Consider the following 16,756-nt stretch of genomic DNA (forward strand, 5'->3'; position numbering starts at 1 on the left):
TAAAAACACATGCTTCTTTTATAACTTCATAAATTTTTTTGGGTCCTTTATTCATTTCTGAAGACTAGGAAAGATGGACGTTAAGGTTTTTTGGACATGTAAGGTATTCATGATCTATTTTCGACAATTGAAATAAAAAATTAATATAAGGCAGTGTGATATCATTGAAAAAAGGAAAAATTCAACTTGGACCCCTCAAGTTTGTCATAATTACAGTAAGAAATACAGGTTTCATTAACCAGCAATTTTTTGACATAATTTTTTCAATGACATACTCACTTGGCAGACATCAACAATTATAGAATCATTACGAGCAACGTGGTTTGCCCAACACTCATCAGCTACGTCTTCATCAGGCCTGCCATCAGCATCTCTAAACTTTACATATGGTTTGTGTTTCACACGATTCAGATCTTCATGAAGACCATCTAGCAAAAATGCCAAAAGCTCCTGAAACAACAATTAGCTTTTGAGTTCATCCAAATTGCATGTGGGTATGCTGCTGAAAACATAGTGCCAAGTACCAAACCTGAGAATCGTGCTGATTGTAACCACTAAACTGAGGTGCAAAACGAGCAAGTTTTGTTTTAAAAGGTCGAGGAGCAACCGGTGTTCGTCCAGGCGCCCATAGCTTCCGAAGTAACTCACCGAATGCTAGAGCTATCTCACCCTACATTTTGACCAGTTAATCAACAAGCTAGTTTTAAAAGCAACTTAATTTTTATTTTTTTTATTTTTAATGTGTAATGTTTTGAAATCTTATGAGGGTGTTTGTGTAATTTTAAAAATCTGGAGGTTTTAGGGGGTTTTAATTCGAAAACAACTTCGTTCTTTGTCGAAAATGTCTTCTTCCTTCTCGACTCGACGCTCAGCTCTCTCAGCCAGCTAGCCACGTCAGGTCAGCCTCTAACTCTCTCTTTCTCTCTCTCATTTCGATGATCTCAGCCTCCTCTAACTCTCTCTCTCTCATTTCGATACCCTCAGTCTTAGCCTGTCAATCTCCAATCTTGGCGGTATCCGTGGTTTACTGCTGACTGTAATTGTGGTTCAAGATATACTGGATTAGATGTTATTTGTCTGAATGAGGAATTGGGTTATGTTCTGGTCTATGGTAAAGGAGATTTCATCATGGGAATTCCGAGCCTCCGCATTTACAGAGTGTGCATTTACACGCATTCTGCAAAATCTGGGACATTCAAATAATCTTATGACTGTGGGTAGGCGCTGTTCAAGAATGGTTTTGTATTTTTGTGATCATAACCAGATTAAATGAGTTTAGTGTTACTAAGTTATGTTTTTAGGATATTGTGAATTGGCCTGAAATTGGTTACGTTCTCAGTCGGTGTATTTGGAATCTTAATAGCAACTTTGATTGGACCTGTATCCTTTGGGAAATTAGTGTTACAAACATGGTTGTTCATACTTAAATTGTTGTTTAATTGGCATTTTGGTCATGCATTAATTGGACCGTCTGCTCCAATAATGATTAGAGACAACTGAAAAGACACTTACCATAGCAATGGGGATTAAATATGTGAAAACCATGTTTAATTTTGTATGTAATGCTCTTTTCCTCTATCAATGTAGATGGAATCTTAATTTTGAATAATAACTTTCGTTTTGGTATTATTTTCATGCAGTGCTGTCCCTTCAGCTCCCTCAGCTGCTCCTGAGAAAGAGAAGGGGAAAGAAGAATACAAGGATGTAAGTTTTAATAAATTGGTTCGACCTCTGTCAATGTTGGCATTTTTAATCACCCAACTATGCTTCTGGCTACTGGCTACAGAAGTCACTACTAGAAGAAAATGAACAAAATATGCCTTGTCACTCATATGCAATTGTGCTCTCGTCACTCATCCTCAACCGGGTTCTGGGCCTAATTATCAACTAGCTGGTCATCGACCACTTGCAAATCCATGGGGTCCTCAAACACTAGTAGATTAATGGGGTCCTCATCTTCAACTTTGGCGGATCCACTGGGTCCTCGTCCTGTGGAAGATTCTCAACTGGAATTGGATGGGCCTCTACTGGCAGATCATCAATCAGGTGCAAGTAAAAATATGTGGCATCTATGCTTTCAATCATCATATTCATGACCTCCTACCAAGGCCTCTGATTGAGACCATGGGTATTCTCATATAAAACAATATTATTATGAAATTCATACCAATAGTCGTAGTCATCTAGAACATAATACTCTAGTAATGGATTACCCTCCAGCAACAGTAATAGCATCCTCCAACTTTTAGACACTTTGATGGTTTGCAATATTAATTTGTCCTATGTAATGATCCATTCCATCAGGAGTCTGTCGATTTACTCTAGTCAGCCCTTGATCCCCAGCCCCATCTCCTCCCCCGCTGCCCCTATTTTCCTCCTCATCATGTTGGCCCCTGTCATGATCCTGTTGAAACAAGACAACCACATTAAATAGTATGCGTAATAATATCCTATTGAAACTTTATAAAATAAAAAAGACAAGCCCATTAACTGGCAAGTAGATCCTACTGAAATTTTATAAAATAAAAGAAGACGAGCCTATTAACCAACATACATGTGCATTAGTGAAATTTCCAAATCATGAAACTTCAGAAAATGAAGAAGACGCCCTATTAACCAGCATACATATGCACAAACAAGATTATTGAAAGTATAAAGTTTCAATAGGATATTATTACGCATGCTATTTAATGCGGCTGTCTCATTTCAACAGGATCATGACAGGGGCCAACATGATGAGGAGGAAAATAGGGGCAGCCGGGGAGGAGATGGGGCTGGGGATAAGGGTTGGCTAGAGTAAATCGACAGACTTTTGATGGAATGGATCATTACATAGGACAGATTAATGTTGCAAACCATCAAAGTGTCCAGGAGCTGGAGGATGCTATATTACTTTTGCTGGAGGGTAATCCATTACTAGAGTATGATGTTCCAGACGAGTACGACTACTGTTATCAATTTCACGATGTTGTTTTATTCACCCATGGTCTCAGTCAGAGGCATTGGGAGGAGGTCATGAATATGATGATTGAAAGGATAAATGCCAGAGATTTTATCTTGCACCCGATTGATGATATGCCAGCAGAGGCCCATCCAGTTCCAGTTGAGAATCTTCTAGAGGATGAGGACCCAGTGGATCCGCTAGTAGTTGAAGTTGAGGACCTCATGGATCTGCCAGTGGTTGAGGATCCCATGGATCTACAAGTGGTTGAGGACCAGCTACTTGATAATCAGGCCTAGCACCCGGTTGAGGATGAGAGTGACGATAGCACAATTACATATGAGTGACAACGCATATTTTGTTCATTTTCTTTTAATAGTGACTTCTGTAGCTAGAAGCATAGTTAGGTGATTAAAAACATAACTGACTTGTTGAAATTCTTACCACCCTTCTAGATCTTATATTCCAAATGTGCAACCAACTAATGGGTCTTCTGCACGCCTTCGATTCCCTTTTTTTGACGAATTTCTGAGTATAATATGAAATACAAATCAAGAAGATTAAGCACAGAGTGAACAGGTAACTACTTGTCAATGTCAGGATTGTCATTTCTTGCAGCCTTCTCCAAAATCACCTGCACAGGCTAATATTAGAACAGAGGTATGTCCATCAAATGCCGATAAAGTAAATACTTGCCTAGTTGACCATAAGGTAGAGGATGATGAGAGAAATTTTGATCCGATCTTTAAGATACACAGGTACTAGAGATGGCAACAAGCCGGTTTGGGGCTTGGTATGGTAATACCCCTGCTCCCCATCCCTGCCCTTTCCCTGATAAGAATTTTCGGGTAATCCCCATCCCCGTCTGGGGTTGTCTCCCAAACCCGTCCTGAATCCCTGATTTTTTTTATTTTAAAAAAACAATATTTTATGTTACATTAAATTTTACTCACTTAACTTAGTTACATTCAAAACATTATCGGGCACTGTGTAAAAACTTAACAACACTGTAGCAAACCAACGAAAATAAAAAAGATGAAAAAGCACAGCACAACAACACATTAAAAACCAACGAAAAGAGAAAAGACCAAAAAACTTAATAGCACTGTAGCATCATGAAATCATATCGGGTAGATAATGACTAGTAAAACATAGAGAACACATTAAAAAAAACACTTTCTATGTGTAGCTTTTTTGGTCAACAAGGAAAGTAAGGAATGATTTATTGACAATCCTCTGCGTATTTCTGCAAGTAAGTATTTGTATTTGTAGTGGGAGTTTCTTTCAAGATTGAAAATCCTCTCCCCCCCCCAAAAAAAACCTGCCAGAGGATTTTCAATCTTGAAAGAAACTCCCACTACAAATACAAATACTTGCAGAAATACGCAGAATGGAATGTGCATTTGTGACACCTTCGTAACTCCTCCAACTACTGGAATGCGGTAGTCCATGCCATTTTTACTGTAAAAAAATTTCCACCATCTCCCCTCTCGGAGAGGACAAAGTCCATCATGTATGCATCAAGGGGAACTGTACCTTCAAAGAAAGATTTACATGCCAACAAATAGTTTAACTGACACATAAAGTTGACTTCATAGTTTTACACCGTGATGCTTAGAAAATTAAATAGTTGTAAAAGGGTCTAAACAGGCAGCGTCAGCCAATATAACAGCGAACCCTGCTAGGGTTCGCATCATTCTTTACATGTCGCACTATAAGAATTATGGGCAATGATACCATTGAATTCTAAGTATCAAGCCAATTGAGCAACTAAAATTAGTGTATGAAGACAGTTACCAAAATAAAATAAGAAAGTGTGTGAAGACTAGACAACTAGAGCCTGTTTGGAAGTAATCACGAGCACCTCACATGTGCTTCTCTATATATTCATTTAAGTGATTTTAAGCGATTCTAGGAATAAGCACCCTATGTTCTTCTCCACAAAATCACCTATAGTGATTCTTCGTTCTCCATAAAAATGATTATTGGCCTATCCAGAAGGGATTAAATATGTGAAAACAATGTGGTTTAATTTTGTATGTAATGCTCTTTTCCTCTATCAGTGTAGATGGAATCTTAATTTTGAGTAATAACTTTCGTTTTGGCATTATTTTCATGCAGTGCTGTCTCTGCAGCTCCCTCTGCTGCTCCGGAGAAAGGAGAAAGGGAAGGAAGAATATAAGGATGTAAGTTTTAATCAATTGGTTCGACTTCTGTCAATGTTGGCATTTTTGAAATATGGCATGTCATCTTATTAAGATACACATTTGTTAATTAATGCCCTTGATGTAGATGTCATTTCCTCTTAAATTTCAGATTAAAGGTATCACTGAACCAATTTCATTTGGGCAGAAGAAGTTAGCATCTATGGCATCTGGTGGTGGTCGGGTAATTGGAGTTGCGGAATTGTTCCGCTCCTCCCCACCATATTCTTTTGTATGAAACTTTATGCATTTTTTTATTCTTTTAATTTTTCAATGGTAGAAATTAAGAAATAAATAAAGGACATGACAGCATTTTTACTATTTCTTATTAAGATATACATTTATTATTTATTGTGTTACCCTTGATGGAGATGCCATCCTGGGAAGCTCATCCTCGAGAAGTTCTGAAGGCCACGATGTCTCATGCTTGTCATGTATTCACCTCAATTATTGTATAAGGGGATTCTAAGCTTCTCATTGACTAGCTCCTTAACCGGTGTGATACTCCCTGGCGTCGATTGGCAGAATTGTGGTGGTATCAGTTTTTCGTTTGGATGCTTCCTGTGTGTTTTGCGTGACTTCTTGATGATATTACAATAATACATGTTTATTTCCTTTAATATTTATTTTTTCAAAGTATTTGGGCCAAAAAACTGCACGCCAACCATTTTTGTTAAGAAACCCATGACAAAAACAAGTTGGGCTTGTGTATCTATTTTTGAATTGGAAATCGACCCAAATTGCTGAAGTAGCACCATAGAGTCAACACTAGTGCTTGGGCTAGGTTATAAATATTACCATTATTTTACCAAAACATGAGGCCATCCAGTTTTTGACAATGATTTTACCAAACCATAAGGCTCATCCAGTTTTTGACGATGAGAAAGGGGGGGCTTCTAAAAAATCTCAACATCTGATTTTAGACCCAAAAGATTTGATCATAAAGAGAGGAACCTCACACGAGTTTCTGACTTTGAGAAAGTCAAAATTCTCAACTGAGGTAGAGGGAGTGATAGGGAGTTAATGAAGTCAGAAGAACTTCTCCATCTTTGGCCAAAGAAAGGAGAAAAAAAAAAAGACCTCTCCATATGCAGAAAAGCTCTACACCAAAGCATGTTACATTTCCAAGAGAGAAGCAAACTACGTTTTTAAGAGATAAGTAGGGAGCAAGGGAGTTGTTCATTAGGAAAAACAAACTGACCATTATGGCAGATTGAGTTTTTCTTTTCTTTGCAAGGAACGAATAGAGAAAAAAGAGTTGGTTTTTCTTTCAGGAAGAGCAGGGAAAAGGCCACCATAGGACTGATTGTTAATTTTTTCTCTGCAGAATGGATAACTTCCCTTTTCTTGGCATTTAAAACGAAAGATCTTTTTGAAAGATCTTCCGCCCATTATTAAAGATTAAAAACCCCACTCCATCATTTCCTATAAAAATGGGAGAGGATGAATAGATCAAGGACAACAAAAAAATCAATCAAGACAAAAACTCCCAAAGTCATAACTGACAAACTTAAAAAGATCAACCGATCTCACAAGCCTTCAAACACTGAAACAATCAAAGCTCATTGAGCCACAAGAAACAAGTCAGCTATAATTCAAATCTCTGATTTCAATTCAGTTTAGAGAAACAGTTTGACAAGGTGAGACTTCTCTCGTTAGAAATTTGGTTCAGCACAAGCTAAGACAAACAGAGTCCGGGTTCTCACAATATGAAAACCTCAACAAATTTATGGAAAGCCATGATCAAGCAAAACATGTACTACAGTGCAACTCCAGCTCAAGTAACCGTCAGTCTAGCCACTTACGCCCTCTCGACTGCGTTCCACGGTTCAAAAAGCCTTCTGGACTTGAAATAAATTAAAGCTCTACCAAACTCAAATGTCGATATCGATTGCCAGTTGAAACTTGCCAGTTGAATGTGTTGGATCAGAGGCAGCTACCTAGGCAGAAATTGAAGTCCAACACTCGGTTGTCTTTTTTGGAGTTGGCTTTTCTCTTTCTGAGCTTTGTCGTAGGTAGTTATGCTTAAACAGTAAATTCTGGCCAGAACTACAAGTTTTGTACTGTGAAAAATTGTGAAAGTCCTCACTAGTCTGAGGCAGGAAAATAATTTACTTGAGAGACATTCCTTATCCAAATTCACAATCGCTTGTTCAAAATCAGTAACTTGGGGCTCAAGTTATCTATTTTCCCCAACTTATCTATTTTTAAGAAGTCTGCTAGGATTTTTATTGCTAGCAGTGGCACACTCATACACAAAAGAGAGTTGGCTTGTTGACCAATCAATGGTTTTCAAGTTGATACGGAATTTTACCCTACTATCACAGGATTAGATAAAAAATGGGTGAACAATTTGGAATGCCCAGTGGGACTTCTCAGTACACATACTCCTAGAAAATATTCTAGTATATGAATATTAGAAGTTCTAGCCAGAATCCACACTTCGCCATGGAAAGAGATCCAGCAGCTCTCCGGGAAGGACATGAGTCGGAGGAAAGTGATGCTAGGCATTGGCTCATGGCGATGCTCGAGGAGTAGATGTTCTAGGTGCAGTTCCGAAGGTTAAACCAAATACGGAGGTGTGCTCGACAGAGCCACAACACAAAGGAGCAGGATACTCTAAACAACATAACAACCATGATGCAATGGCAAGTCAACAGACAGTTCAGGAAGGATCGTGAGGCTGCTATCGTAAGACTTCTAAACCCCAAATGTTGTGGTTCAGCAGCTAGAACTCCCTTTTGGACCTCCACCAGGACTGGCATGGCCATACCAAGAGAATCCTCTCATCGTACAGATAGCTGGAATGCCAAGACATGGAGAAATCCAAGTTGGACAATGGGGAGGAGCTTTTCCCATCCAAGAGCACGAAGTTCCAGTTCCTCTAGAAGGCCCTACACCAATTCAGGCCCCTCAGAACCGGCCAGAACCTCCACCTATTACACGACCAGTGGTCCCACGCGATTAGCCCTTAGCATTTTGCCTGAGCAACTAGCTGTGTTGCCCTAGAGACCTAGAAGGATGGACCCCAATCCATTCCCTCCACTAGTAAGAGGCAAGAGAGGTAGAAGGGGAATAAACTTTTTTGCCAACAATGACAGGAACAGGTTAGGGGCAAATTGGAAGAACTATCCAATTTTCGAAAGGAGGAGGAACATAGGGAGGAAGTTGTGCCTAGACCATACAGAGTAGATTAGAGGGTTGAACACAATCAGCCAGAATAAGGTCAGAATCTACATCCTATCAACGCCTGAAATGACATGGGAGCACTACAGAGGAGGATTAGAGAGATGATGGAACTTGAGGCCAGAAGAGGAGAAAGGCCCATCTACAGAAAGCCATATCTTGCTTATCTTGATCAAATACCTCTATCCCCAGGCTTTAAGGTACCAAACTTCACCTTGTTCAATGGAGAGGACACCCATACTTCATCAGTTGAGCTTTAAGGTACTAAAACTCAGGCTTTTTGGAAATTCTCTCTCTGGACAAGCCTTTACCTAGTATACTAACTTACCAACCAATTCTGTTCAAACTTGGGAACACATGGAAAATGTCTTCCATGACTACAACTTTAGAATTTAGCCAAAGGTCACTATTAGTGATCTTGTAGCCCTCAAACAGAGTGAGGATAAGCCCACACAGGACTTCATAACTAGGTTTAGTAAGCTTAAGATGAAATGCCGAATACCTATGGAAGAGAGACACTTCATTCAAATGGCTCAAATGGCCCTCAAGATCTCTCTAAGGAAGAGATTTGATGGGATGCTATTCAGAGACCTAGCAGAACTGGCAGACAAAGCATCTAAATGCGAGGATCTGCTTAGGGAAGAACAACATAAGAGAAACTCCTCCAAAGGCACATATTACAAGACCCCATCTTCTTTAGTGCATTTGGTTGAAATGGAGTCAGAAGAAGGCATAGAGAGCTCGGAAGAAAGAGAAGTTGCAGTGGCGAAAATGGCAAAATTGAAACATCCTATTAGTTGAAAGGCTCTGACAAAGCCACAAAAGGATCAGAAGCTGCCGCCATTTACATGGGGGTTTGTTCCAAACAAACCAGCACATAACAAAGTTTATTCCTTTGATTTAACCAAGGTTGACGCTTTGTTTGATGAGATGTTACTGCAAAATGCAATAGAGACAGCTCACAGGTTGCCCAAACTAGAGGAGCTCAAGGGCGACAGATTGCAGATAGCATAACTTTTGGAACTACTCCACTAATAGTTGTGTTGTTTTCAGAGACGTCATACAAGAAGGAATAATAGTAGGAAGGCTAAAACTAGCTGAGAAACCTTCCTCAGTGACAACAGACCCTTTTCCCCAACCTCAAGTCAACATGGTCAACTCAAATTGGCCAGAACATGAGAGGGGTGCTAAGAACAGAAGTCAGCCCCAACATAGGCAGAAGAGTCACAAGGAGGCAAACACAAATTGAAGGCAACCATTTCAACTGGAGTAGTTCTGTGCAGCAGGTGCAAATGCGAAAGTGAGTTTAAGATAACTTTGGATAAGCAAAGACAACCTACAACCAATGCTTTTGTGACAGTGGGACTCATACCCATGAGCTCGATTCCGGCCCCATCTAGAGACACAAAGCATAAGGCCCATCAAAGGTCAACCCAATGTATCCGAAAGGTGGTTGAACAGCCTAAGAAGGAGATACCAATTAAAATGCCCTGAAATGATAAATCTTTGGCAACTATCATAGAAGGCAGGTTGTATTCTGTTGGAAAGAGCGGCATGCCAAATTTAGAGCTAACCATAACACAAAAGAGAAGAATCCATAGGCAATACTGCACCTTCCTCAAGAACAGGGATGACACACAGGTACTTCCGGATGTCAGTTTTTCCAAGAATAGGGAAAAATCTGAAGCAGATTTGCAAGCCAAGAAGACCACATGCCAACCAAAGGAGCAAACAAAACCAGAAGTTCCAAATAGGTCCCCTGTCTACCAGCCTTCATCCTCTATAAAATAGTTCGAACCTTCACAGTCACAAGGTCAATCTGGACCTATTTCAGCAGAAGATCAAGAAAATTGGACTGAAGAGAGCGAAGAGTAACATGTGGATTATGAACCATCTGCAGACGATCAGCCTGGACTCCTTGAAACAGGTGAACAAGAAGATTGGGCAAAGGAATATGGAGAAGAGCAGATGGAATACAACAGAGAACTAGATGATGAAACTCAAGCTTTCAGTGCAGAACTGGAAAGCCTGCTGGAAGGTGATTTGGGCATCAACATGGTGTTTGTTCTACAAGAACAGTTTAGAACAGCAGAAGGGCAAGAAACCACTATGAAATGGGATGTGTTTTCCTAAGAAACTTTCGAGTACAAGTTGGCTGAAGTAGAAGAGGCACCAAAAGAGCAAAAACTTGTTGTCAAGATAGACGGAACTGCCATTAAATTGGCCGTAGAACAGTTGTGCTTCTCCAAACCTACTAAGGAAATGACCAATCATCTCAGGCCTTTATTCATTACTGCAAACTTTGGGGGTGTTCCTATCCCCAAAGTGATAGTAGATGGAAGCGCATCCATTAACCTTCTGCCTCACAGGTTGTTGGTTAAATGGGCAGAACAGAGAAAGATCTAATCCCAATATGCTTGACGTTCATCAATTTCACTGGGGGCATCACTAAAACTCATGGAATAGTAGACGTGGATGTCATAGTAGGAGCCAAGAAGCTGAAGATTGCCTTTTTTGTGGTAGACACCACTTCTACCACTTACAATCCATTGCTTGGTAGAGATTGGATCCACTAGAGTCTATGTGCTCCTTCCACCCTGCACCAACAGTTGGCCCTCTGGCATGAAAGGGTTTTATGGAAATAGTGGAGGTCGACCCTTGACCATTCTTGCCATCTGCATTAAGCTTTGAGGCCAGGTACTATCATGATGACCTTAGTCCATTTACTTTCTTCGAAGTCAACCAAAACGACCGTCCCATGGTGTCACGACCCAAAAACTCATTGAAGAAGGCTTGGCTGGTTCTCTAGAAGACTGGAATAGGCCTTTCATCCTAAACCTCCAGAGTTCTGATGTATAGCTCAAACTAGCAAGAAAGGGATCGAGTTGCAACAATCCAATCCATTACAAATAGATTGTTGGTATTTTGGGAAGAAAGGAAGCTTTCCATGGCAGAATTTATGCATGAGAGCATAGAAGAAGGGGAAGGAAATTTGCAAGAGGAAGAATTGGAATTTGCACCAGCAGCACTGGATGACTCGTTGTCAGAAGTAGAGGATCACTTGCAAGAAATAAACTTGGGGACATAAGAGGATCCCAAACCTACTTTTATCAGCACATTACTAGAGGAGCCATTAAAGGATGAAATCATTGCACTTATGCATGATTTCAAAGATAGTTTCGCATGGAAATATCATTGGTGGAGCACAAATTACCAATAAAAGAAGGTTACCTACCAATCAAGCAAGCCAGAAGAAGAATGTCCATGGAGATAGAACTGAAAGTTAAAGAAGAAGTAGAGAGGCTGGTTAAAGTAGGTTTTATCAGGCCAACCATTTATGCTGATTGGTTGTCCAATATTGTACCAGTTCTTAAGAGAAAAACAGGGGTAGTCAGAATATGTGTGGACTATAGAAATCTAAATGAAGCATCTCCCGAAGACGAGTATCCAATGCCTATGGTAGACATGATGGTAGATGGAGTTGCTCACAACCAAATGCTATCATTCATGGATGGCAATGCAAAATACAATCAAATAATGGTGGCAGAAGAAGACATCCACAAGACAGCTTTCAGGTTCAAACGATCTTCGTTCTCTAATAGAGTGGTTGGTGTATTGTTGTTCACCCATTTTATATTTGTTCCTGTGATGGTAGGGTAAAGTTCCTCATTGTCTTGAAAATCATTGACTGATCAACAAGTCAACTTTCTTTAGTGTGCGAGCGTGCCACTGCTAGCAATGAAAATCCTAGCAGACTTCTTGAAAATAAATAACTTGCGCCCCAAGTTACTGATTTCTAAACAAGCGATTGTGAATTTGGGTGAGGAATATCTCCCAAGTAAGTTCTTTTCTTGCCTCAGACTGGTGAGGACTTCACAAATTTTCATAGTACAAAACTAGTAGTTCTGGCCAGAATAAATGATAAGAAAGTGAATTTTAGATAGAATTTTCTGAGCTTAAAAAGGAAGACCAACTCTAAAAAGACAAAAAGAGCTTCTGGACTTCAATTTCTGCCTGGATAAATGCTTCGATCCGGGCTAGATTGGGTATGCCTGTCCTGGACTGGACTATCAACACCTCTAACTGTCAAGTTTCAGCTGTAAATCGATACTAACGTTCGAGTTTGGCAGAACTTTAATCTATTTCAAGTCCTGGAAGGCTTTTTGAACGGGCAAAATTGGGACCGCTTTAGTTTGGAAGGGCGAAGTGGTTGGATTTGATGATTACCGAGGAATCGCATCAGTAGTACATTACGCTTGATCGGGCTCTCCATAAATTTGTTGAGGTTTTCATTTTTGTAAAACCCGAACTCTGCTTGATTTGGCTTATGCTGAACCAAATTTGTAATGAGGGAAGCCTCGCTTTGAATGACTATGTCTCTAAAATTGAACTGAAGTTAGAGATTCTTGATTGTAGTTGACTTGTTTCTTGTGGCTCAAGGAGCTATTGGTTGCTTCAATGTTTTGAAGGTTTTTTCGGATCAAACGATCATTTTGAGTTTTTGTTTTGATTGATTTTTTTGGCTGTCCTTTGATCTGTTCACCAACTCTTATATTTATAGGAAATGCTGGAGTGGGTTTTCTAATCTTTAAATAATGGGCGGCAGATTTTCTAAAAGCAAGATCTCTTATTTTTTAAATGTCAAGAAAAGGGGAAGTTATCTGTTCTGGCAGAGAAGAACTATCAATACGATATCGATTGGTCCAAGAAATTGGACAATTCAAGTTCGTACGAAGTTCATTCTGAAATGGAGTGGTTGGTGTGTTGCATAGTTTTAGAGATAGGATTTCACCCAAAACTCACCAAATGGCAACTCCCACCATATAATGATGTTTCCAAGTTTTGGGCTGGATCCGATGTTGATTGGTGTAAGAAATTGGGCAATTCAAGTTCGCGCAAAGTTTATTATGAAACGGAGTGGTTGGTGTATTGCATAGTTTTAGAGACTAGATTTCACGCAAAACTCTCCAAACGACTCCTCCCACCATAGTATAATGATGCCAAGTTTTGGTCTCAATCCGATATCGATTGGTCCAAGAAATTGGACAGCTCAGGTTCGTACGAAGTTCGTTCTTTAATGGAGTTGGTTGGTGTATTGCATAGTTTTAGAGATTGGATTTCACCCAAAACTCACCAAATGGCAACTCCCACCATATAATGATGTTCCCCAAGTTTTGGGCTGGATATGATGTTGATTGCTCTAAGAAATTAGGCAATTCAGGTTCGGGCGAAGTTCATTATGAAATGGAGTGGTTGGTGTATTGCATAGTTTTAGAGATTCGATTTCACTCAAAACTCTCTAAATGACTCCTCCCACCATAGTATAATGATGCCCAAGTTTTGGGCTCAATCCGATATCGATTGGTCCAAGTAATTGGACAATTTAGGTTCATAAGAAGTTCGTTCTGAAATAGAGTGGTTGGTGTATTGTATAGTTTTAGAGATTGGATTTCACTCATAACTCACAAAATGACTCATTCCACAGTATTACGATGTTGCCTAAGTTTTGGGCTCAATCCGATATTGATTGGTCTAAAAAATTAGACAATTCAGGTTCGTCCGAAGTTTGTTCTGAAATGGAGTGGTTGGTGTATTGCATAGTTTTAGAGATGGGATTTCACTCAAAACTCACCAAATGACTCCTCCCACCATATTATGATGTTGCCCATAGTTTGGGCTCAATTCGGTATCGATTGGTCCAAGAAATTGGACTATTCAGGATCGTACGAAGTTCATTCTTTAGTCGAGTGGTAGGTTTATTGCACAGTTTTAGCAATTGGATTTCAATCAAAACTCACCAAATGACTTCTCCCACCATACTATGTTGTTGCCCAAGTTTTGGGCTCAATCCGATACCGATTGGTCCATGAAATTCGACAATTCAGGTTCGTACGATTTTCATTCTGTAATGGAGTGGTTGGCGTTGCATAGTTTTAGCGATTGGAGTTCACTCAAAACTAACCGAATGACACCGCCCACCATATTATGATGTTCCACAAGTTTTGGGCTCAACCCGATATCGATTGGTCCAAGAGATTGCACAATTTAAGTTCGTACGAAGTTCGTACGGTAAATTGAGTGGTTGGTGTATTGCATAGTTTTAGAGATTGGATTTCACTCAAAGGTCAACAAATGACTCCTGCCAACATATTATGATGTTGCACAAGCCTTTGGCTCAATCTGAAATCGATTGATCCAAGAAATTGCATAATTCATGTTCGTACGAAGTTCGTACTATAAGTGGAGTGGTTGGTTTGTTGCATAGTTTTAGAAATTGGATTTCACTCAAAAGTCACCAAATGACTCCTCCCACGATATTATGATGTTGCCCAAGGTTTGGGCTCAATTCGATATCGATTGGTCCAAGAAATTGGACTATTCAGGCTTGTACGAAGGTCGTTCTCTAATGGAGTGGTATTGCAGAGTTTTAGCAATTGGATTTCACTAAAGGCCCACTAAAATGACTCATCCCACAATATTATGGTGTCTCCCAAGTTTTGGTCTCAATCCGATATCAATTGGCCCAAGAAATTGGACAATTTAGGTTCGTACGAAGTTCGTATTGTGAATGGAGTGGTTGTTGTATTGCATAGTTTAAGCGATTGGATTTCACTCAAAGCTCACCAAATGACTCCTCCCACCACAGTATGATGCTGACCATGTTTTGGGCTCAATCCGATATTGATTGGTCCATGAAATTGGACTATTCGGACTCACGAAGTTCGTTCTCTAATGGAGTGGTTGGTGTATTGCATAGTTTTAACAATTGGATTTCACTCAAACAATTGCATAGTTTTAACAATTGTATTGCATAGTTTTAACTAATCCAATACCGATTGGTCCAAGAAATTGGAGAGTTCAGGTTCGTACAAATTTCGTAATGTAATGAGTGGTTGGTGTATTGCACAGTTTCCGAGATTTGATTTCACACAAAACTCACCAAATGACTCCTCCCACCATACTATGATGTTGCCCAAGTTTTGGCCTCAATCCGATATCGATTGGCCAAGAAATTGGACAATTCAGGTTCGTACGAAGTTCGTTCTGAAGTGGAGTGGTTGTTGTATTGCATAGTCTTAGAGATAGGATTTCCCTCAAACGTCTCCATATGACTCCTCCCACCATATTATGATGTTGCCGAAGGTTGGGGCTCAATCCAATATCGGTTGGACCTTGAAATTAGACCATTCAGGTTCGTACGAAGTTCGTTCCAAAATGGAGTGGTTAGTGTATTGTCTAGTTCTAGAGATTTGATTTCACTCAACACCCACCAAATGACTCCTCCCACCACATTATGATGTTCCCGAAGTGTTGGACTCAATCCGATATCGATTGGTCCATGAAATCGAACAATTCAGGTTCGTAGGAAGTTCGTTCTGAAATGGAGAGGTTGGTATATTGCATAGTTCTAGAGATTGGATTTCACTCCAAACCCACCAAATGACTCCGCCTACCATATTATGATGTTCCCCAAGTTTTGGACTCAATCCGATATCGATTGAACTAAGAAATCGGACAATTCAGGTTCTTACGATTTCGTTCTCTAATGGAGTAGTCGGCGTATTGCATAGTTTTAGATATTGGAGTTCACTCAAAACCTGCCAAATGACTCCTCCCAACATATTATGGTGTTCCCCAAGTTTTGGATTCAATCCGATATCGATTGGACCTTGAAATTGGACAATTCAGGTTTGTACGAAGTTCGTTCTTAAATCGAGTGGTTGGTGTATTGCATAGTTCTAGATATTGGATTTCACTCGAAACCCACCAAATGACTCCCCCCCACAATATTATGTTGTTCCCCAAGTTTTGGACTCAATCCGATATCGATTGATCCAAGAAATCGGACAATTCAGCTTCGTACGATTTTCGTTCTATAATGGAGTGGTTTGTGTATTGCATAGTTCTAGATATTGGATTTTACTCATAACCCACCAAATGACTTCTCCCACAATTTTATGATGTTCCCCAAGTTTTGGACTTAATCCGATATCGATTGATCTAAGAAATCGGAAAATTCCGGTTCTTACAATTTTCGATATCGATTGGACCATGAAATAGGACAATTCAGGTTCGTATGAAGTTTGTTTTGAAATGGAGTGGTTGGCGTATTGCATAGTTTTAGCAATTAGATTCAACTAAAAACTGGCCAAATGACTCCTCCCAGAATATTATGATTTTCCCCAAGTTTTGGACTCAGTCTGATATCGATTGGACCGTGAAATAGGACAATTCAGGTTCGTATGAAGTTCGTTCTAAACTGGAGTGGTCGGCATGTTGCATAGTTCAAGATATTGGATTTCACTCAAAACCCATCAAATGACTCCTCCCACAATAATATGATGTTCCCCATGTTTTGGACTCAATCCGATGTCGATTGGACCATGAAATTGGACAATTCAGGTTTGTACGAAGTTCGTTCTGA

General features: G+C 39.8%; 1 protein-coding gene and 1 long non-coding RNA gene across 8 annotated transcripts; one reads left to right on the forward strand and one right to left on the reverse strand.

The window, feature by feature from the left end:
- Positions 1–161: 161 nt before the first annotated feature.
- On the reverse strand, positions 162–669 carry LOC107881879 (uncharacterized). Its single transcript, XR_016122667.1, has 2 exons — positions 530–669; positions 162–450 (listed from the first exon to the last, which is right to left on the reverse strand). It is a non-coding gene; the product is annotated as an uncharacterized LOC107881879 (long non-coding RNA).
- LOC148914954 (uncharacterized) lies at positions 439–5,765 on the forward strand. 7 transcript variants are annotated; one of them, XM_089042712.1, is made up of 6 exons: positions 664–898; positions 985–1,217; positions 1,641–1,704; positions 3,542–3,601; positions 5,063–5,127; positions 5,258–5,765. In XM_089042712.1, the coding sequence occupies exons 2-5, from the start codon at positions 1,082–1,084 to the stop codon at positions 5,121–5,123; spliced, it is 321 nt and encodes a 106-aa protein (XP_088898838.1). In that variant the 5' UTR covers positions 664–898; positions 985–1,081; the 3' UTR covers positions 5,124–5,127; positions 5,258–5,765. The 7 variants fall into 7 exon arrangements, 1 of the variants encoding a protein (XP_088898838.1); XR_016122666.1 differs by lacking the exon at positions 3,542–3,601 and having other exon boundaries at positions 439–898; XR_016122663.1 differs by lacking the exons at positions 3,542–3,601; positions 5,063–5,127; positions 5,258–5,765 and adding exons at positions 1,787–2,046; positions 2,714–3,451 and having other exon boundaries at positions 439–898.
- The last annotated feature ends 10,991 nt before the right edge of the window (positions 5,766–16,756 follow it).

The sequence above is a fragment of the Prunus mume genome, linkage group LG8 (assembly GCF_029339155.1).
Source record: "Prunus mume cultivar Tortuosa linkage group LG8, ASM2933915v1, whole genome shotgun sequence".
NCBI lineage: Eukaryota > Viridiplantae > Streptophyta > Magnoliopsida > Rosales > Rosaceae > Prunus > Prunus mume.